The sequence below is a fragment of the Triturus cristatus genome, chromosome 7, assembly GCF_964204655.1.
Source record: "Triturus cristatus chromosome 7, aTriCri1.1, whole genome shotgun sequence".
Lineage (NCBI taxonomy): Eukaryota > Metazoa > Chordata > Amphibia > Caudata > Salamandridae > Triturus > Triturus cristatus.
Window position 1 is genome coordinate 144539324 of NC_140590.1, and position 24029 is coordinate 144563352.

The 24029-nt window shown below is 46.1% G+C and overlaps 1 protein-coding gene across 1 annotated transcript in view; it reads right to left on the reverse strand.

Moving 5' to 3' along the window:
* LOC146809061 (B-cell receptor CD22-like) overlaps window positions 1-17036 on the reverse strand; it is a 656591-nt gene extending 639555 nt beyond the window's left edge. Inside the window, exons 1-2 of the mRNA XM_085615863.1 lie at window positions 16914-17036; window positions 15718-15791 (exon numbers count right to left, since the gene is read on the reverse strand). Coding sequence (XP_085471989.1) covers window positions 15718-15757 — 40 coding nt within the window. The 5' untranslated portion in view covers window positions 15758-15791; window positions 16914-17036. The remainder of the gene's footprint in view (window positions 1-15717; window positions 15792-16913) is intronic.
* Window positions 17037-24029: the final 6993 nt, after the last annotated feature.

The window sequence follows — 24029 nt, forward strand, 5'->3', positions numbered from 1 at the left end:
TGCAAGTCGCTGCTCAGTTTTTGCCTCTGGGTTCGTCGGGTTCTTGGTGAACCTCCAAGTACTATATATCCCCACAATCAGTATGGTCCCGCGGATGTAACAGTATATTTCTTTCAAAGAGCTGTCATAATTAGAAGAAGTTACAGCTGAAAACGTTGACACAAAAGGCTGTTTTTTTCCAATAATTTTCAATTTTTCCGATATTTAACTGTTAGTTTCTATAAAGAAACCTTCAAGGATCTACACAAATGACCCCTTGCTGAATTCAGAATTTTATCTACTTTAGTGAAATGTATAGTTTTCCAGGATCCATTATTGCTTTCATACCCATTTCTACCATTAACTGGAAGATGGTTGAAAACACAAACAATAGCAAAAATAGGCTATTCCCAGAAAAATGCCAAAACTGTGTAAACAATTTTGGTTTTCTGACCAAAGGCTGTCATTCACTAAAAGCTGAGAAAATTGTGATTTCAGCCCCACAAACCCTTTTTTGATACCATTTGCAGGGAAAAACCCAGACGCTTTCATTTGCAGCACCTTTTTCCAATTTATCACAAAAAAAACAAAATGTAGCTGTATTTTGGCTAATTTCTGGGTCCCCTCCAGGGGAATCCACAAACCCTGGGTACCTTTAGAATTCCCATGATGTTGGAAAAAAAGGACGCAAATTTAGCGTGGATACCTGATGTGGTCAAAAAGTTACAGGGGCCTAAGCGCGAACTACCCCAAATAGACAAAAAAATGCTTAGCACAGGGGAGTAAAGGCCTAGCAGCGAAGAGGTTAAAGAACTTTGGGGGAGGGGATCATTGAAGTGATTTGAGGGTTTCAGGGTCGATAGGAGGCTGAGGATGGCAGTGTTGTTGAGGGGCGTGAATTGTCTCCAAGTGGCGTTGTTTTTGGGGAGAGGAAGGACAGCGTAGGAGGGAGGTGGGTAGGGAGGAGTCACAAGAGTCAGGAGAGGAAGCGAGTTTGGTGAGAGCCGTTCTTATTCGCCTTAGCGAGGAAGAAGTCAGCAACTGCGTCACAGTTCGGCTGAGGGCAGGAGGAAATGTGGCTGTTTGGCCAGAGTAGTTATTAGATTGTGACTTAATCAGCTCAAAGAGACTTTTTGGACAATTTTTGGCTTTGTCAAGGTGGGTTTTAAAGAAGTTTGCTTTAGCCATTCTGATGAGTTTATTGTATCTGCTCCTTTTTAGTCTCAGAGTTTTTTAGTAGCTCAGTTGATGCAGTTGATCTCCATGCGCGTTCTGCTAGTCTAAGGCTGCGTTTGTACGAATTAAGGGTATCATTAATCCATGGTTTGGAGTGTCTGATGGGTATCCTTTTTAGTTGAAGGGGGGCTGTTGCATTCAGGGCAGACAACATGGAGTTGTTATAGTGTTCAGTGAGGTTGTGAACGATGTCCATGTTAGCAGGGGGCTGAAGGGAGTTACTGCAGTGAGAAATGAGCTCCTTTATGCTGGTACTGTGTAGCGATCTTTTACACTGTTTAAGTTTTAGTGGTTGTGATCTTTTGGAGGTCCAGCTTTCAAGGATGCGGAAGTGATATAGTGATGGTCAGACCAGTCGCAATGGAGAATAGAGTTGAGTTGAATGGAATTGGGATTGGCGATGATTAGGTCTAGGGTCGAGTCTAGTTTGTGCGTGGGATTGTCACAGATTTGGGACAGGGAGAGATCAGTTAGAAGGTTTTTGAGACTGTTAACTGCCTGATCATGCAGATCATTCCAGTGGAGGTTGAAGTCTCCAAGGAATATCTGGGGGGAGTGTCGTCCCAGGTTGGAGGAGATGGTTTCCATAGTTTGTTCAGTAAACGGAAGGTTGTCTCCCGGAGGGGGGTAGAAGATGTGCAGGCTACAAATGGGTCTGAGCTTGGTAGTTATATCAATGGATAGATATTCACAGGATGAAAGATTAGCTGAGAGTGACTGTTTTGCTGAGAGGGGAACTGTGGTGAATACAGGCTATGCCACCACCCATTTTCCCGATCAGGTCGGATAATGCTGTGGCTGGGAGGGACTAGAATATCAAGGACTGGGCCCGAGGAGTCAGTGAGCCAAGTTTTGGTGAGGATAAGTAGGCCAAGTTCCTGAGCTAGGATGAGATCTGCAAGGTACGTTGCATGTTTCACCGCTGGTCTACAGTTAAGTAGCAAGCATTTCAGGTGTGCTTTGTGTTCAATGACAGAAGGCTGTGAAATGGGGATCTGCATGAGGTTGCTGTCGTTTGGGGTGTTGGTGTTAAGTCTGGGGGCTCTATGTGGGTTAGGTGTGATGCATTGTATGGCCTCAGAATTGTCTTGCTTGGGACTGCTCATTTCAGGGGTAGTTTGAGAAGATCCATAAGATCCAGAGGGGGCTGAGATGGTCTAATGAGGGTCATTGTACTCTCGGAGGAGGGAGAGAATGTCTCGTTCTGATAGCTGATTTTTGGAGCTGGCGGGTCTAGATGGGGCGTTGGGGTAGGGGGTGGTATTCCAGTTCCGGCCTGGAGGTTTCCGCCCTGGGACAGTAGGTGACATTGTGACATGAACAGATAGAGTACGGTGGTGTAGGGTCAAATGCCGGGGATCCTGCGAGGTCTTGTTGGATGCGAGATCAAGGGCCAGGTCAGTGGTGGTGTTAAAGAGATTTTGGATGGCCGTTTTGAGCTTGAGAAGTTCCTGGTTTATTTCAAGGAGCTTGGCAGCCGGATCCGCAAGAGGTTCGCAGGTCACGTGGATGGGAGGAGTGCTGTTCCCTGTGGCGGGTGTATGTGAGTTCACAGAGAGGGGACGAGGGGGAGTGGGGACATCCTCCGAGTAGGCTTTACATCTCAGGTGGAGAAGCGAACATGGCGAATGTACGCTAGAGGGGGTTTAGGGGGCATAGCAATCCAAGTGGAGAGTGGGCCAGGAAGTAGTGGGGAACGGAAGTTAGGGGGAGAGTGATCGAAGTAAAGGGAGAGTGGGAGGTATGGGCGGGGTGATCTGGGCTAGGGATAGCAGACTCCTCAACCAGGTGGGGTGGAGTATGGGAATTATGGGTGGTCGAGGCAGGGTGGATGACTATGAGGAGCCTAGGAGGGGCTAGGGGGGTCTGGAGCCTTAAGAGAGTAGTTTCAGGTAAGAGGGGCAGTCGACCAGTGGTTGTGGGACAATAGAGAAGGGTCAAGTTGACCCTGGGTTGGAGTTAGTGTAAGGTCGTTCAACGGGTGAGTAGGTGCTTTGTTATGGTCCAGCAATTTTTTTATGAAGTTGAATCTTCCATCAAAAAATGGCCAGGTTGTGATCTGTGGCCTGAATGAGTATAGTCCCATTGTTACAGATGTATATGGCAGTGTTTGCCCTAAAAGTGGGTGAGGGCATCGCTAATAGTCTAATACCGTGAGGAAATTTCTTACCCGAGGCGATTCTGAGCAAAGAGAGGAACACAATCCTCCACTGGGCTCTTCTTTTTAGTATGAAAGATCAGGTCATTAGTAATCGCTCCTTTTTTTTTTTTTTATAGAAATAAGGGTCAGAGATAAGGGTTTCTTGGTTGGCTTTGAGTAGTCTATGTTTTAGAGACTTGGTCGCGTTTTTGGAGAGGTTGGTTGGGTATTAAATTGTATTACTATTCATACCTAATTTCTGGAGTCTGGAGTCCATTCTGAACTGAGCGGAGGGGGGCATTCTGGGGTGAGGTTATGTCGACGAGTATTAATTGAGAAGTGGGAGTTGAGAGGTTTCCAGTGAATGACTCTCAGTGGTGTAGAATTTTGCACAATAAGGTGTTAGGGTGTGGTGTATACGTCTTGCAGGAAAGGGTGTTAAGGTGGGGGAATAGGGGAGGCTGTGGGGATGCGCCCATCTCATTAGTATGTAAAAACCTTTGAGTGTGAGAAAGGGTAATGGTAGTGTGATTGCCTGGTACTGTTGGAGGGAGCCAGGGAGAGTGAGCTTTACTGAGGGGAGCGAGACCAGGCCATTTGGAGCTCATGCAGCCAAACTTTGTTCAGGTTTTGCGGTTTTTAATAATGTGTGAAGTCAGATGGGATTTTACCCAGTCTGCAGGCCTCCCCCTTCTGCAGTGGGCTGGTTGCCAAGGAAGTTGCAACGTGAGCAATGATTTAGTTTAAATTATCCCTTGCAAAAGGAAGTTGTGACATCTGTCAAAACAGGATCCTGCCTCCAGAATTTGAAAACAAAAACGAGAAAACCATGGCAGGAGACACAAATACACATGATGGCAGAGAGATGGGGATATGGGTTTTCGCAGGAAATTTACAAAGATATGGCTAGTGACTAGTGAATTATTGATCCTCGAATATTTTAGAAAGTGCAAATGCTATCCATTACGTAAGCAAAATAGCCCAAGTAAGGATGGGGAACACATAGATAGAATTCTTAGAGGAAGGCATACAAAGCTCTGCAAATCTGGCTGTGTATTTTCAGATTGTTTCATACATATTGAAAAAAAACTAATAAAGTATATTTGAGAAAAAATTGCTTCCTTGGCAAGAGAGGAGGCTACGTATTTCAGTAACCTAGGGGCCTATCATCAAGCCAGGCGATAAAATTATTCTAAGCAGGATTCTGAGCAGTTCTGCATAAGGATGGAACAGTAGAGGTACTGGGATTAACCCCGGAGCTGCCTGCATGCCACGAAGGTGGTGCAGGGAGGCACAGGTCCTACCCTGGCCAGTAATGTTGGGTTTGTTTGTTGCATTTATAATAGTATCACTGTTTCAAGTTTCAATGATATTTATTTTTCTGTGCTTTCCTTAGAAGAAAATATCTCTTAATCTGTATAATAATGCTGTATTTTTTATTGTCCATAAATGAATTTTTATCAGAATTGTTTTTCATAGCAATTCACCTTTTTTTCCGCTAGCTACTTGTGTCATTATCATTAGAGGCATACGTCACAATCTAAAAGGTTTATCTAATACACAACTTGTATACACAGTACCGGATCAAATGTTAAATAAGGAGCAGCAAAAAAAAAATCTATATTCACAAAGCAATTTGCATGTGTGAGTTTGGCTTTCAGATGAAAATGCGTAGGCTTTTTCACAGTTACAAAATTGTTCCTATCATCAAATGTTGGATGTATTCTTGTGCAGGACGGTCTCTCACAAATATGTTTGTACGAGAACTTCACAAGCAGGGTTTAGTGGCAGAAATGTAAGTCTGTGCCCACTCACAAATGTGCATATTTTTGCAATTTCATAAACTCACCAGTGGTGGCCGGTGAAAATAGTGGGGCGTAATACTAGGCTCAACTTCCAATGATCGAGTCTAACTTCATCGCAAAAGGTTTTTGGACATCACTCACACTTGCTTGCACTCAGTCTTACTCTCTCACACATTCTCACTCAGGGCCTTATTACGATGTCGGTCAGACCACCACCAACGGCCGTTGGTGCTGGTCCGACCGACCGAAAGTCCTTAGTTCAGACTGTTGGATTACGATCCAGGTAGTCGGACCTATAGAGGGTGGAGTCCAGACCGCCACCTCTGATAGGATCTCAGATCCAGACAGGGCAGCGGTCAGAGTTCTGGCCCAGATTGGCAGCGGTGTCGAGCCAGGCACCGCCGTCGGGATTTGGATATCCCTTTCCGACAGCCTGTTCATAGCGGGAATACCACCATGTACAGGCTGTCGGAAAGGGATATTGGGGGCCCCGGTCCCTTGTGGGCCACTGGAACTTGGCCCTGAGGGCACTTGTAGTGCTGCCACTCACCTCCATGCACTGTGTGCCATGCACCTGATGCTGCATGGCACAAGGTCCAAGAAGTGGCCTTTTCATGGCAGATTGTGTTGAGGCCCTTTTCCTGAGCTGCAGCACAAGCCGCAGTAAAAAGGTGCACTTTCCAACCACCAGCCCGGCGGTCACATCCTAATGCAGCGACTGGGCTTGCCACTACTTGCCAGGCAGCCTCCTGCCTCAATAGCTGTGGACGGTCTGACCAACCCCTATTATAATGACCCCCTCAGTCTTATTCACTTACACTCACTTTTACTTTCTCTGACTCACTTAGTCTTACACGGTCTCACTCTGGCCTACTCACTCTCACGCAGTTCTCCTTATTCACTCTCTTTCAGCTGCACTTAGGTTCATCCAGGCTCACTTGGTCTCAATCGTTCTCACTTAGTCACACTCATTCTTTCTCACTCATTTTCACTCATGCAAAACCCTATGACTCACTCAACCTAAGTGTGGCTCATTTATTCTCACTCAGTCTCACTCTTACTCTTTCATTCTTACTCAGTCTCACTGATTCACTCAATTCTACTAATTCCAGTTCACTCAGTCTCACTCTGACTCATTCTCACAGTCTTCCACATGCTCAATCATTCCCACTCACACTTATTCATTCAATCCCACTCTGCCTCAGCCTCACGCAAAATCATTCTGTATCTGTCTGCCTCATTCAATCTCGCTCATTCTCAGTCTGCTTCACTTAAGCCTCCTAATTATCAATCCATCTCACTCTGACACGCCTAGTCTCACTCATTCTCACTCAGTTCCATGCATTTTCACTCACTCAATCTCACTCTACCTCACTTAGTCTCACTCAATGTCACTCATTAACACTCATTCCCATCCCACTTACTCTGCTTAATCAGTCTAACTAATCCTTACTCTGACTCACTCTGCCTCACTCATTCTTTCACACACTCAAATTCACTCAGAATTTACCCTGGGCGGTGAAATCCGCCCCGCTCGCAGAGTTTGCAGAGTTTTGAACACTCCGCATTACACGGAGCGTAGTTTTTTTCCTCGCTTGCGTTCATCATCGTCAAGTTGGCGAGCACGAGCGAGGAAAATCCACCTCCAGGCGAGATATTTCCTCGAGCACAATAATCAACATATAGTTAGCTAGCGCGAGCAGTGAAGATCAACTTCCCAGTGAGATTTCTCTATGCAGGGTGTCAGATTTCCCATTGCGAGTGGTCGCATATGCTCACGACCGAGCGCGTTGAGAAAACTGTCTGCTTGTGTTGAGGAAGCTGCAGCTCAAGAAAAAATCTACTCGAGCGGCAAAAAGGAAAGCCAGCACCCACTTGCACTGTGCTTGGTGCCGTTCACGGTGATTGCACAGTACGGACCAGCATCTGGCACTAAAAATCACCATGACCGGCATTTATTCAACTCACTCTGCCAATTGCGGCCACAGACTTATTTTTTTGCACTTCGTGGAGTTCTGCTCCGTGAACTCCGCCCAGGCTTACTCAGAATGTGACTCGCTGAGTCTCACTCTAAGACTCACTCACAGTCACACACAGTTACACTGAATGTCATTCTCCCTCCCACACTCACTCAAGCATTCTCACTCATACTCACTCTTTCTATCACTCATTCTCAATCTCACTCACTCTTACTCATTCCTTCACTGAATCTCTTTCACTTTCATTCACACACCCACATGTAGACACACCAACATGCACACACATACACACGCTCTGTCACAGACAAACATTCTCACCAATAAACAAACAACATTTACAAGCTTTTCATCTTACCTTGCTTCCTGCACGGGTCAAGATTGGACTCTTGCTCCTTTCAGCATCCCATGCTGCGGCATGAAACTGAAACATTGAACCTGCACAGTTTCAAACTCTGCTTTTTAACTCCACCCTTTTCAACTATGTAATGTGTTTGGAAAGGGTAGAGTTACAGGCTAATTGGCGTGTAACCACAGGCACTGCAGGGTGGATGTATGACGTTACAACGCATGCTGTTACAACGCATGCTGTTACAACGAAAGTTTTACAACGCGAGTGCATTGACAACGCAGGACATTACAACGCAAGTCTTTACATCGACTTGCACTAGATGGCGTGCTAACATTAAAAAAGTGTAATTTACTATTCCAACTCCAGTCCACGTAACAGTAGGGAAGGTGTTGGGATAGTAAATTACACTATTTTTAATGTTAGCACGCCATCTAGTGCAAGTCGATGTAAAGACTTGCGTTGTAATGTCCTGCATTGTCAATGCACTCGCGTTGTAACAATTTCGCTGTAATGGCAGTGCGTTGTAAAAGTTGCATTGTAAACGTTGTTCCTCCTGCAGGGTCCATGGATACCATTAGCTGTGACACTTCAGCACATCACAGATGGGGAAGGCACTGAGGTGTGCCAGGGTCCTGAGGCCTAGGCTGGGATTTCGCTAGTGCCGGTGTAGCCCTGAAACCCAAAAAGGGCGAAAAGACACTGAAACACTCACCTTAAACCCCTTGCTAGTCTGTAAAAGGTTGAAGATTTACTGCTGTTATGGGCAGGGTAGGAAAGGGGACCCCCAAAATTGCACGGGTGTAGGAGAAGGATTTTATCCCCTGGAAAAGAGGTTAGAAAGTACGTTTGGCCCTGTTGATTTTTACCAGTGAAAATATACGCATCCATTTTCTTCATGAGAAAATGGAATTATATTAGTTTGCCAGGACACCTGCAAATGATGTAGGTTTCCACACCTAAATGGTGTGAATCTCTAAAGACATGACTATTCATTCATGTGAGCCTGTAACCCTGTGAATATAGATTTACAACTTACATTGAACAATCACGTACTGGAGGGTGTGCTATTTCACAGGTGCCAATAGGCTATCCTCTACTGTGAGGATAGTAGGATTTACCTACAATGCACCCATCACTACCTTGTAACTGATGATGGGGTGCTGGGGAGAGTGAGACACAGATGTCAGTAAGCATGCCCAGTAAAATAGAGCAAGGGACACCAGAGAGAAGGATGTCAATCAGTCAGACATTAGAATTCACGAAAAATGCTTTAAGGCGGGAAGACAAAGCTCACACAGTTCTACCTGAAGTTGTGTAATAGAATATCACACATGAAGAATGCATCTTTTATTGCCGAATGCTCCAGAGCATTGGGGAGAATTAAACTCTAAAATGTTAGGTTGTTTGAAAACACACAGAGCTTCATTCTGCAAGACTAGGAACACTGGTATCTCGTCATCCTAAATTATTCATTATAAAATAAACAAAGCCTAAAGGTCTGCCTTATAACTGAAAGTACTTGTTTGTTACTATGTATTCAGTCACACATCCATCCATCCATCCACTCACGTATCCATCATCCATCATCAATGCACTCATTCACTTTTTGTGGGACTCGTGCACTTTTATTGACTTTGCTGCTTGTTTATGAAAAGAGTAAGAGAGAATTCACAACATCCGAATCTATGGAGACACACTCAGATGGATTGCATCTTTCCTCATGGGTCAAACCCAGAGAATCCGCCTACCACCCTTCACCTTGTCACAAAAGAGAAGAATCTGTTCTGTCCCTCAAGGCTCATCACTCAGCCCCGCCCTCTTCTACATCTACATGACACTACTAGCAAACATCGTAAGAGCCCACAATCTCAACATCATCTCCTATGCCCGCGACACCCAGCTCATCTTCTCAGCAGACCCTCCATCAAGAAGACCAATTTCCACCACTGCATGAAGAATGTCGCCGATTGTATGAAGACCAACTGCCTGATGCTCAACACTGATAAGATCTTTGGGAACAATACCTCCCCATGAAATGACATATGGTGATCCACCAAACTTGAGCCCACTCCCACACCGACAGACCATGCCCGCAACATGGGCATCATCCTGGATAGCAAACTCACCATGAAACAACAGATCATCGCAGTTTCCTCTGCCTGCTTCCTTATTCTACAAATGCTCTGAAGAATTTCCAAATCCTTCCCCATTGACTCTAGGAAATCCGTCACCCAGACCCTAGTAACCAGCCGGCTGGACTACAACAATACACTGTATGCAGGAACCACCACCCAACTCATGAGAAGATTACAGACAATACAGAACTCAGCAGCCAGACTCATCTTTAAACTACCCAAACGGACTCCCATCACCCCCACCTCAGGAATCTCCACTGGCTCCCCTGCCACAAAAGATGCCAATTCAAGATGCTGACACATGCCTACTATACCCTCCACAACCAAGGACTAGCATACATCAATGCCGCCTGAACTTCCAGCAACCCTCCAGACACCTTCACTCCCCCTCCTTCGCCACTTCACAGATACTGCACATCTGCTAATGCCACAGTGGAGGCTGTTCCCCCTCCTACCTCATTGCAAAGTCCTGGAACAGCCTGCCCCTATACCACCGAACATTGCCCTCCCTTCAGGAAGAGATTCAGACCTTGCTGTTCGACTGAGACTGGCAACAGAGCACCTGGATAACCTCACAGGTAAATAGCAGCGCTTTACAAATACACAATGATTGATTGAGAGTTCTGTTGATAGTGTGGAACTGCTAATCTGAAATGAGTGTGAGGGTGCCATTGGTATTCTTAGATTGCTTGTGTGTGACGGAGTCAGGCATGTACCTTTGAGTGGGTGTATGGGGTGGCATACCCCTCTAATAACTTCTCAGTAGGTCTTCATCAGAGAATGTCAATCAGTCTGCAGCAATAATGACAAGAAATCACTATTGCTGCAGCCTACATATTAACCGAGGAGGTCAGGCTTAACTCTTAAAGTTTGTGTATGAGTTGAGACATTAAAATAATTGACATAAATCTTGCAACAAATATCATATAAAAATATGAAAAAGTCACTTCCAAAAGCATTTATTTAACATGTGGTGTGTTTCACCTGAGTACAGATTCCATCGCTGTATTGAGAGGCATTCATTATAAGTTGTAGCTTTCAAACATAAATTTAGAAATATTCATGCCTCACCCCATCCTGACGACAATGCAACTGTTGAAATCAGAGGCAAATCAGCTGTTGTGTACCTCACTTGTGTCAAAGATTCTAATTAGAAATGGAGCAACAATTTAGGGGCATATCACCAACAAACTGCGATAAACATCGCAGAGCGCACATAGCGTGAATTTGCATAACGCCGGTTATCACCGGAATTTATCGATGAGATAACGCGTTATTATCAACGCTTATCTCCACGACGATAGAAATTCCGGAGATAGCGGCGTTATGAGGGAACGGCGCTGGAAATCCAGCGATGCAATTACAAGCGCTAAGGGAATCCTTGTTAATTGGGAGATGTGGATTTAAGCTTAGAATCCACCTCCCATTATAAATATAGCTAAGTCTGACATTTAGCAGACGTTAGCTGATGGCGATAACCGCGGTTAGCTTCGTTTTTATGTCTCTATGGGAATCAGGGTCCGGCTTGATGAGACCGCGATGTGTGGTTAGTGACTTTTCCAGGGTTGTTTCCAGAGGGAACGCCTAGGGAACGCCTACTTTGCATGTCATGAGCGAATATTATCGCTGACATTCAAAGCGGCATTGACACGGGCGCTATTGCCAGCAAGCCACCACTAACAGCTGTATAGCGACAGCTTGCTGATAGGGCGATAAAAATATCACCGCTTTAGCGGCGATATTGCCCTTGATGATAGGCCCGTTAGTTTGTTAAATCAAACACAAGCTGTTTTTGTACAGTGTACTTCCTGAACTCAGGCATTTGTAGGCGCTCTCCTTTGTGGTAAAGAAGAAAAGGGAGACTTGGTGAAATAAAATATTAGCCTAGGGTCACAGAAATTGTTCAAAGGAAGAAGCCGGGATTGACCCTAGGATTTTCTGCAGCTGCATTTCCTACTATTTTGCAGTCTTCACAAAGTCTACTGTCCCCGATTCCTCTCTTCTTCCAAGCGTAGTCTGCTGCTGGGCCAGGGCTACTGAAAGGCGTACTCTTGATGCCCATCCCAAACCTGGCCTACTGATGTTATGGCTAGGCTTATGTTATCCTGCTCTCCTGGGCCTCTCTGCCCACATTGCTCTGACAAAGAGCTGGACCGATAGTCCTGACTATCCCACAGAGACCCTACACTGGCTGGCCTTATAGAAAACAACTGCCCCAAACCTATCCATCATTTACCGTACAGTGACAGCAGCCTGCCCTATACTTTTTATTTGGGTAAGCCTTGTTGCTTGTTGAGAAATCTCAGACTCATACCCCACTAACATTTACTAAGGTACTCTAGTTAAGGCAAGTGTCATATTACAACTTTATGCGAGTACTAGTCATGAGGAACGTGACTGTGCGTTTGGTAGAGTGTGACATGCTATTCTGATGGGTATGGGAGTACTATCGGCTGCCTAGAATGGCTAGTATGTGAAAGAAGCCTTTTGGTATTGTGTACCTGCTTCTCTGTAAGGGGTGCAAGACTGCTTCTGGTACAGTGTGATTGCTAGTCGGTGAGGACTGGGAGACTCCTGCTGATATTTAGGTGACATGCTTTTCTACCCTAAGGACTTTAACAGTTCCACTTATGTACTCATTGTAGCCATGCCTGAAGGCATTCTGTACAGCTATTTACTAATAAATATGACTTGCTTTTGAAAGAAAGCTTAAGCAATCATTTCTAAGTGGAGTCTTATTCCAACACTTGTAAGCCTTGATCATCTGCTTTCCTTAATGAGACTGCCCAAATATTGGTAAGGGAGTCTTTAATGGCTGTTGCACCCACAATCGTGGCTGTGCAGATCAGTGAAAACCACCATATGCACAACAGGTTGCATTTATTGGCATAAGCAAGCACCAGTCACACCAGTCCACAGTGTTTCATCCTCCTGCTACCACACCCCTTAGTGCTTGAGGACAACCAGCCTCTGCTCCACAACTATACCATGGCCTCCCAGGAACAGATCTACAGCAGTTTGTAGCAGCTGCTCTCCCTGGCTGATGCCAGTGCACTAAATGTGAAGCCACTGCAGCACCCAAGAGTTCCCTCACACAGTGCATTTGTGCAGCAAATTGCCCTTCATGTGAGGATTCCTATGTGATGCAGAGAGCTTTATGGGCACAGTTGTCTTGCCACCAGGCAGAAGTGGCAAAGTGTATGAGTTCATGCACCAAAAAGCACCATACTTGTACACTAGGTAAACCAGCATACTGCAATAGTCCCTACTTTCTACTGTCATCTCATACCCGTATCATGGAAAGAGAGCTCTGGACCAAGCCTGACAGAAGTCAAGGCAATCACTGCTTGGTAAAAGGCAGGGAACACAGCATAGTGACTTGACTGTTTGTTTCCTCCAACATGTGCTGCCCACAATGAACTCCACTTGCCGCTGAGTGGTTATGTTTGGGCAAAGCACTAGAAGTTGTGAATCCACACCATATCATGATATGTTATATTAGTCATGCAGCGGGTGGCAAATGCAGCATGGGGTGCTATTGCCATTTGTTTGGTGGTGACTTGCACAGCAGATGGTAGAGCATATGATGCCAACGCAGTGGATCTAGGGAAGCAGGGACATAGCTTGGTCAGAAAGTTTGGGGCAGGGGGTGAGCTTCAGATTTTCAGACAATCATGCTGGCATATCATGTTAAAATACATTATACAACAAGCAAGGGACATGAGAGGGGCTAAAGGGGCAGTGGAAAGGGAGACAAATGTGGATTGGTAGGAGTACTAAGGGGCATATTTATGAGGAGCTTGTATCACGTTTGCACCACACCTCATAGTCAGATTTATGAAGGGCTTCATAAATCTGGAGAAAGGCTACATAGCGCAAATTGCTGTGTTGCCTTATTCTGCGTAAGGGAGTCATTCCATGGGCATTGTAGTGGGTGTTCTCATACAAATCCCATAGTTTTTGACACATTCCCAGATTTACCAGGACATGTAAACCTGGGAATGCGCTAAAATCTTAGGCCTCCCCAGGTGACGCGTAAGAAGAAGAGATAACTAAAGTTCTCCTCTTTTTTACCTTTTTCTACGTTTTGCATTCTGCAGCACACATAGAAAGAGAAACAAGCCTCTCAGTATTGTTTTTATGCAGGAAAGTGTCCCTTCGTGCACAAAAACAATCCTGCATGCAATGGAGACACCCTTGCATGATGGTGCAAGGGTACCCGCGTTAGCGCTAGACTGCCAAAACGATGCCAGCACAAAGAGAAAGGACAGGAATACGCTGTTATGGATAAATGCGGTGCACTCTGCCCTTTCCCCAGTGACACATTGCAGCACAGCAAGGAGACCTGCTGCCCTGACCGCGCTGCAATCTTCCTAGGTATAGCCCTAAGTTAGAGAAAACACAACATTTTGACAAATAACCAACGTTTAAGAAGACTTTCAAAGCAAAGAGGGTGAGAGTGTGTGTGCATTTTTGTTTGTGTTTGTGTATAAATTCCTGGTGAAATCTAAATGACACCATACCAGACTGAAAGCACATATGCCCAACTATTTCCGAGAAAATACATTTATTAGGGGAGTGTAACACCCCAAACACCCCGCTTGAAGCTACAAGAAGATAAACAGTAGCACAGCTGGCCTCTTCTCTAGCAGTGGGACATAATGCATGTCACCGACAGTTCATGATGGAACAAAGGAACATGGTCCCCCAACAATTAGGAGTTGCTGGGCTCCAACTGGGTCAAAAGGAATATTCTATCTTTGGTGCTCTGGGGCCACATGACTACTGCAAACCACTTCCTCACTTTTGATACAGGGTGTGCGTGTACAATGTCTTTGCAAGTCGAGATGCAACTGAAGTACTCCACATACAGAGGAGGAGCCCTGTAGCCAATTTACCATTGGCCCAAACTGAGCAGCATGAACACCAGTGTTGCACTTGAACCTTACAGGAGCGAGGACATGCAGCTCAAGGTTTTCTTAAGGAGATGGTGTATGGTGGAAACTTAGAACTCAGCAAAGCACAAAAAAAGCACATCCGTGTGATGTATTTGATTTTCTAAAAAAAAACTTTAATTCACCAACAAGTAAATACTAACATAAAGCAACACATTTACGTAATCCAATGCAATCAATGCATTTCCATCCCCTCCAAAACTAGAGAAGTTATCTTAGCATTACACAATGTAAACCACCTTCCAGTGGTGTTTGTCACAGAGTTCACAATACACATGCACTTCTTATTATATCAGTCATGTAAATGTAAATTGATACTTGTATAGCACACTACTCACCCGCAATGGTCTCAAGGCACTTGTACAAATACTGCTGTGGAACCCATCCTGGCTTTCCCTGTGAGGTGTCCACTCCTGGGCACCCTCAAGGTGGAGACCAGGCATCCTTAGCGTTGTGGGGGCCGTTGTGGAGATTAAGCAAGTTATTGCCCAGAGTTGCAGAGTGGGACTCCATGATTGGAATAGGCACCGAGGCGAGAATTGTCAGGTCCATGGAATTTTGAGCCCAAGACCAGGGAATTGAACCCTGGTCCCGGGCCAGATCTCTGCATCAGGGTCTGCCGCTCTAACCATTGAGCCACACTTCTCCACCTGGAGGCACATCATGCAAAACCCTTCAAACTGTATGTGACATCGGACCTGCATTAACAATGTCTCTGTCAACTAAAACGTCTCTCTCTGTCAATTATGATCAGTGGAATAACTGCATAAGCTGGCTACCACAACAACAGAGGCGCAGCCAAAGCGCCTCTTTCTAGACTGCTTTTTAATTCTATTTTATTTAGTACATGTGCTCTATCAGACCTAAAAAGGCTGAATAATTTCCAGAACTAAGAAAGACTTCCAAGCCTCCATCCCTGAGATTTCAACACATTGACCTTTCAACTCTCCACATATTAAGCAGCGACCTATACACAAAGCACTGGCGTATTGCCATTGTTTCCTTCAGTGCTAGCATAGTCATGGAATATTTTTACAAACACAAAATGCATTTCATCCATAAATGACTTGGAGCTTCTCACAGAGAAACCTACACCTATCAACTTCTGTGTTCTTATTTTGATAATCTGAAGTACTTACATTGCAGCGTGATCAGTGCGAGGAGAAGAGTCCAACACATCTGCAGGCTTTGGGCGAAGGACACAACACTGGCACTGAAATAACAAGCTTTGTACTCAGAGAGTGGCAATGAACAATCATGCAATTTTCATAAATAGGGCATCAAGAAACAGCACATGGGTTAAATTAATGCTATCTACTATTTTACAATAAAATACTGAAAATAATGGAAGCCAGGAAAATAATTGATTAAAGTTGAAAATGAGTGGAGGTCTGGGGTCGAATTAAAATAACAAAAAAATGTTTTACTTGGTTAAATTGCTTGGTAAGTTTGCCTTTAGTACTGCGTTGCCCTTGCGACACCATGCGTGACGCAAGGGTAACGCAATACTATGATACATCTGGCCCCAAGTTCTTACCTTACCTCTGCTCGATCGTCTAGTTGGGCAATCACTGCTTAATAACACAAAAATGGAGCTTTGGTGAATTGGAATGACTGAGGGAGTGGAACAAAGGCTCCTGTGTGTTCCATAAAATAGTTAGGGCAAAGTAACCCAAAATCAAATTCCCACATGGATTAAAAGATGGTTATGAAGCCATGGGCCACAAAGGGAAAGGCTAAAATGACATTCAGGAAATAAATCATGATGTATGTTTTTATTTTTTTATTTTTTCAAATTCTTTTTTTATTATTTGTTGATTTTCACAGAACATACAATACAAATCAAAATAAAAAAAAAATAAAAAATTACAACAAATTAAGAAACAGTGGTGTGTAGTGGACCCCTCTTGTAATCATATCATATGACAGAACATTTTCCCATGATGTATGATTAACAGAGGTTTTGCTCACCAAAATAGATGAATCGGCTAATGATCACAGGCATTAGACTTACCTCTGAGTGGGGCGAACAGTAATGTAAGTTGCTGCTCTTCAGGGGCACATTTGGGTATGACAAGCAGCTCACAGTTACACCACCAAGAGTGAGAAGAGGAAGAGATGGTCTGGAAAGGCAGAATATGTTAAGCACGAGGGGGCGGGGGTGGGGGGTGAGCCTGGTGAGTGATGCAGAAGAGAAATGGGAGAGGCTATTTGAGAGAGCAACGCCGGAAGGAAAATCACAGTTACATAACATTAGAATAAACCTCTGAAATCCCTTAAGCAGTGGACTAATTAAACTAAATTGCCGCATTAAATTCACGCCTTCATTTCCTACCTGTTCAAATGAATGCTTTGATCTGTCCCTCCACATCTTGCCCACTGTGCTAATCTCACGAGAATAAATACAATGAGCTCATTTGCTGATGTGTCGATTACCGTAGTACCTCTAGGTGAGGACCTCATCATATGTTTTTAAATCTGAATCGACAATTCAATGAATCATTACAGTCCATGTGGAGGAAGGCAGGGCCTTGGTTACCTACATGTCTCGGCATGCAGAGCGTTCTCAGGCTTCACACTAGGAATGCAGAGACACAACCAACTCCCTTAAAATGCCCACAGTTCCAAGATCAAATGTATCTAATGCTTTTAGTCAAATAGTAATTATTTGTGAAAGGGAAAGATAGTTAGTAGGATGTATGATACTGTAACAGTTAATACTTTGTTGCATGAAAATAGTCGATATTTATTAAAGCCAGGATTGGAGCAGCTGCTGAAGTCCGTCACTTGACGAGGCACCATCTCATGCTTATTAAAACTTAGAGGCTTATTTACAAGCCCCTTGCGTCGCCAATAAGTCACTTTGGGCCATATGTAGGTAGCCCAATACCAGTCGGTAACGGCCGATTTTCGGTAAAAATCACGTTACCGACCGGTATTCAGGCTTTCGGTATGTAGGGGGGACATTTCAGGATTCGCGGTAAATACCGACTCCTGAAATGAGATGTAGGGGGAGTGTGTGGGTGTAGTGTGGATTCGTTATTTACCACCAACTGAAAGTTGGTGGTAAATGACGAATGTCTTAGTAAATGCATTATTTGTCCCTTAGATGTGTGCAATGTGGCAGACATACATGCCCTTAGGGCATGTATGTGTGCCACATGTGCACACATGCAGGAATCAGGGGGCAACAGGGTGTCACTGTGACACCCTGCCACCCTTGATTGTGCTCCCCCCATTACCGAATCGGTATTTACCGATTCGGTAATGGTAACTGGCTTCCCATTGATTCCTATGGGCCTCCTGGCCCATAGGAATCAATGGGAAACAAGTTACCATTACCGAATCGGTAAATACCGATTCTAAAATACCGACACTTACCGAATCGGTATTTTTTTACCTACATTACATTTACCGATTCATAAATACCGAATCGGTAAAATTCGGTATTTAAGAATCGGTAAATGTAATTTACCTACATATGGCCCTTTGTGTGAAGCACCGGCGGCGCAGCGTGCTGCCCTATATTTACAAAGACACGTAAAGCCACCCTGTTCGGCTTTTCGTGTCCTTGAATACCGCACCTTTTCGTGCAGCACTTTGCGTGAAAGGGGCGTTCCTTGGGTGTTGCTGTGGGTGTTCCCATGCAACACCCATGGAACCTCACACATGCCCTGATTTACGAGAAATCTTAAACCTGGGAATGCTTCAGAATGCTACGCCTCCCTCAACGAGGAGAAATGATTTAATTTCTTCTCGTTTTTCCCTCTTTCTATGCGTGCTGAAGAATATCTTTTTATGCATGCTGCATACTGCAGCACCCATAAAAAGAGGAAAACACCTCTTGTGATTGTTTTTGTCCAGGAAGGTTTGCATTCCTGCACAAAAACAATCTGCCAGTGCATGGCAGCCAATTATGCGCCAGGGCAGTCAGTGGGGAGCACAGGGGTCCATCATATCGAAATTGACACAGCGCGGTGCCGCAAGCCATTTTGCTGCACTACGCAGGGTGGCTTTACGTGTACTTTTAAATATGAGGCAACACACTGTGCCACCGGTGTGTCACAAAAAGTGATGTATCATCAGCGCAAGGGGCTTGTAAATACGCCCCCTAAAGTATATTTATATATCATTGGCAAGTCCATAGTCAACATATTGCCTTGGTAGATTAGCTGCTTTGATTTACCACTTTTTAGGTCGAGCCTAGAGTCAGCGCGCATGTACTGGACTGGATTATGGAATAGAAGCCCTGCCCACTCGCCACCCATATTTGTCATTGCCTTGTGTCATTGTCCTTCGTAAAGGCTGGCTTCCGATTCCTAAATAGGCGTGTTAGTCCCTCCTTAGTACCGCCTTGCCTTTATTTGTAACCTCCAATAGCGACTGGCTATTTTACTTAATTTGTTACACGGTACGTGCTATTTAGTCTGTAAGCACTAATTTCTTTATTGAGTTTCTCTTACTGCAGGCAGGACATGCGCGCCTTCAGCTGGAACCGCTTGTGTTTTTTAAGCAGCACAGCCGGGCTTTATCTTATGTTATGTGTTTTTACATTAACAGCACGGGCGCCCGCTTTCACTGTAACACGGGCGCCCGCTCTCAGTAACAACACAGGCGCCCACTTTCACTTTAACAGGGGCGGCCGCTTTCAGTAACAACACAGGCGCCCGCTTTCAGTAACAACACAGGCGCCCACTTTCACTTTAACCCGGGCGCCTGCATTATCTCAATCCTTCACCCACCCTGTTGCTGCTTAATCTCGCTCCATCACCCTCGTGTCTGTTTTCCCTCCTACCAACCAGACCTAAAGCTCCACATCATCCACAAGACCATCTACATGGCCTCTATCCTTCAGTATATCTACTTTTTGATTCCAGGACGTAAATTGAAGGTAAATCTATTTATCAAGAGTGAAAAAAGTGACCGCATTTTTTGCAAGATAATTTGGCTCCTGTCTTTTAATCAGCAACAAAAATGGTGCAACAGCATTCTGCTCCGTGTTTACTGCAAAGCAAATTCTTTGTATATATTACTTGATAAGCAAAAACACTTTTGCCCATTCTATGTCAGACAAGCAGAAAACAATAGTGCACATATTATGTGCGATATCTTTGCACAAGAGCACACTTTATTAATAGGAAATCGGGCCGCGCTGTGCTCCTGTTTTCCAATAGGGAGGAAACAATCCCTTTATGCAGCACACAGGCCTGTGCCACGTGCAACTCTGTCAGACAGTGCTTGACTGTAGAGCCAGCAGCACATTCAATGGAAAGGCTTCGGTTCCTATGGCTGCCGTAAGCCCGCTCTCAGCTCTGCTCATGCCTCTTCACCTGTCACAACGAAGCACAAAATGGCGGATTTACGCCTGTGTCGTCATGACAACAGGGTGGGGAGAGAATGGCTGAACACAGAAAAATGACTACACTCGATCGCCCAAGCGATTAGAGATCGTTACGTGGACAGAACCACACAGGTGGCAGTAGATGAGTGTGTGTGGATGACAGAGATTACCTCCTCATCAGCCCTCCCCATCCCAGGCCAAACCAGATGAGCATAGCTCCTCCCACTAGAAATTCCCAAGCAAAACATCACGCCGATCCCTTCCCTCCAGGACACTCCCATACCCTTAGGCATATAACACATGACCTCAGAACCACAACCTGTTGTTTTTTTCTGTGGTTGCTGTTCCAGGCAAGACTTTGTCGTGATGGGCCGGCTGTGCCTTCATCAGGTAGGTGTGTGACGGTCTGCTGTTCTGGCTGTTGGTTCCCCTATGTGCCTGACCGGGTGCGCTTAAGTCACTGCTTTAGAGGGGCTGAGGGGTTGGGGGGGTTTGGACTACCTGGGGTGGGGTAGTGGTGGCCTCTGCTGCAGCTTCCCCCTCCTCTGGGCTCATTTCCTGCTCTAGCGGGATCGCCCGGGGAGCGAGGGGAGGTGTGTTGGGCACGGCTTGCCTTTCTGGGAGAACCAGGGGCGTGACTGATCGGCTCCTCCTCGGAGGCCTTCTGCGGGGGCTCTGTTCTTGTTCGAGTCTGTGTTTCCCCTCTGTTGTGACTCTGGATTTCTGTTGGCTATACAAACAAAGTGGTCCAGGAGACCTTGATTCCCTCTGTTGTTGAGGTTGGCAGAAGGGCCTTGCTGGAGGTTGCTGGTGGTCCCTTGTTCACTGTCGTTTCCTCCTCTGTCTCGGGGGTGTCTGGTCCGCCTGCGACTGGCGGGTTGACTGTTGAGAGGATGAACCTCATGGCTTTGGGGTGTTTTAGCGGTCCAGGTGCCCTTCCACTCTCAGGTCCTATGCCAGGCAATGGGTGTCTTTTCTAACTTGGTGTACGGCTCGGGGGTGGTCTGCGTTGGAGGTAGATCCGGTGCGTGTCTTGGATTTTTGGAAGGATGGGTTCGACATAGGTCTAGCGGTGTCCTCCCTGCAGGGTCAGTGGGCAGCTGTTCGGGCCTTTCAGGGTTCGGACTGTGAGCCGATGGTCCCCCTGGTGTCCTGCGTGTTGCGGAGTTGTTTCATCCAGAAGCCTGTCATTGAGTTCTTTGCACCTAGTTGTGATGTGCCTCTGGTTTTGGGGGCCTTGCAGGGGGCTCCCTTTGAACCTCTGCTTGAGGTTTCTTTGCGGTTTTTGACAATCAAGGTGCTTTTCCTTGTCGCTATTACCTCTGCCCGGACGATTGGTGAGTTGGGCTCCTTGCTTTGTTTGGTGCCCTTTTTGCGGTTTGTTTTCCTGATCAGGAGGTTCTGAGGCCTGATCATTCCTTTGTTCCAAAAGTCCCTTCCTCGTTTCAATGCTCGGAGGATCTGGTTTTGCCTGTCTTCTGTCCAGATCCTTTTTCGGAGGTTGAGGTGTGGCTGCACTGTTTAGATGTTCGGCGGGCTCTGGAGGTGTACTTGCTGCATACTAAGCCTTTTCGTGAGGTGGACTCCCTTTTTGTGACCTTTGGGCTGGCTGGTCAGGGTCTGAAGCCTTCTGGGGCTACTCTCAGTCGTTGGCTGCTGTGGGGCCTGCGTATGAGGCTTATGGTGTGTTGTTTCCCCCTTTGTCTCAGGGGTGTCTGGTCTGCCTGCGACTGGTGGGTTGGCTGTTGAGAGGATGAACCTCATGGCTTTGGGGTGTTTTAGCGGTCCAGGTTCCCTTTCACTCTCAGGTCCTATGCCAGGCAATAGGTGTCTTTTCTAACTTGGTGTACGGCTCGGGGGTGGTCTGCGTTGGAGGTAGATCCGGTGCGTGTCTTGGATTTTTTGAATGATAGGTTCGACCTAGGTCTAGCGGTGTCCTCCCTGCAGGCTCAGTGGACAGCTGTTCGGGCCTTTCAGGGTTCGGACTGTGAGACGATGGTCCCCCTGCTGTCCTACGTGTTGCGGAGTTGTTTCATCCAGAAGCCTGTCATTAAGTCCTTTGCACAGGTTGTGATGTGCCTCTGGTTTTGGGGGCCTTGCAGGGGGCTCCCTTTGAACCTCTGCTTGAGGTTTCTTTGCGGTTTTTGACAATCAAGGTGCTTTTCCTTGTCGCTATTACCTATGCCCGGAGGATTGGTGAGTTGGGCTCCTTGCTTTGTTTGGTGCCCTTTTTGCGGTTTGTTTTCCTGATCAGGAGGTTCTGAGGCCTGATCATTCCTTTGTTCCAAAAGTCCCTTCCTCGTTTCAATGCTCGGAGGATCTGGTTTTGCCTGTCTTCTGTCCAGATCCTCTTTCGGAGGTTGAGGTGCGGCTGCACTGTTTAGATGTTCGGCAGGCTCTGGAGGTGTACTTGCTGCATACTAAGCCTTTTCGTGAGGTGGACTCCCTTTTTGTGACCTTTGGGCTGGCTGGTCAGGGTCTGAAGCCTTCTGGGGCTACTCTCAGTCGTTGGCTGCTGTGGGGACTGCGTATGAGGCTTATGGTGTGTTGTTTCCCCCTCTGTCTCGGGGGTGTCTGGTCCGCCAACGACTGGCGGGTTGGCTGTTGAGAGGATGAACCTCATGGCTTTGGGGTGTTTTAGCGGTCCAGCTGCCCTTCCACTCTCAGGTCCTATGCCAGGCAATGGGTGTCTTTTCTAACTTGGTGTACGGCTCGGGGGTGGTCTGCGTTGGAGGTAGATCCGGTGCGTGTCTTGGATTTTTTGAAGGATGGGTTCGACCTAGGTCTAGCGCTGTCCTCCCTGCAGGCTCAGTGGGCAGCTGTTCGGGGGTGAACAACCTTTACAACGCAACTTTTACACCGCACTACCATTACAACGAAACTATTACAACGCGAAATCTGTTACAACGCATGCCATTACAACGCATGCCATTACAACGAAATGCACTAGATGGCGTGCTAACATTAGAAATAGTGTAGTTTTACTATCCAAACACCTTCCCTACTGCAACGTGGACTGGAGTTAGAATAGTAAATTATACATTTCTAATGTCAGCACTCCATCTAGTGTACGTCGTTGTAAAAGCATGCGTTGTAAAGGCTGGCGTTGTAACAGATCTTGCGGTGTAAAAAATGCGTTGTAACGGCATGCGGTGTAAAAGCATGCGTTGTAACATCATACATCCCTGTTCGGGCCTTTCAGGGTTCGGACTGTGAGCCGATGGTCCCCCTGGTGTCCTGCGTGTTGCGGAGTTGTTTCATCCAGAAGCCTGTCATTACGTCCTTTGCACCTAGTTGTGATGTGCCTCTGGTTTTGGGGGCCTTGCAGGGGGATCCCTTTGAACCTCTGCTTGAGGTTTCTTTGCGGTTTTTGACAATCAAGGTGCTTTTCCTTGTCGCTATTACCTATGCCCGGAGGATTGGTGAGTTGGGCTCCTTGCTTTGTTTGGTGCCCTTTTTGCGGTTTGTTTTCCTGATCAGGATGTTCTGAGGCCTGATCATTCCTTTGTTCCAAAAGTCCCTTCCTCGTTTCAATGCTCGGAGGATCTGGTTTTGCCTGTCTTCTGTCCAGATCCTCTTTCGGAGGTTGAGGTGCGGCTGCACTGTTTAGATGTTCGGCGGGCTCTGGAGGTGTACTTGCTGCATACTAAGCCTTTTCGTGAGGTGGACTCCCTTTTTGTGACCTTTGGGCTGGCTGGTCAGGGTCTGAAGCCTTCTGGGGCTACTCTCAGTCGTTGGCTGCTGTGGGGACTGCGTATGAGGCTTATGGTGTGTTGGCACCTGGGTCGGTTCAGGGCAGGTCGACTCGTGGTGGCTGCTTCCTTGGCTTGTTTTACAGGGGGCTTCCATGGCCCAAGATCTGCAGGGCTGCTACCTGGAGTTCTCATCACACTTTCATGTCCCATTATCATTTGTTGGTGGGTGGAACTGAGTCTGCTGGGTTTGGGGACATGGTATTTCATTCTGCTCCAGTGTTGTGACTTATTGCTGTGCTAAATAAAGTTTTTGATATTGAATGAAACTGATTCTTGCTTTGGTATCTCCTCATCTGGTTTGGACTGGGACGGGGAGGGCTGACGAGGAGGTAATGTCAGGTTACTAACCGGTAAT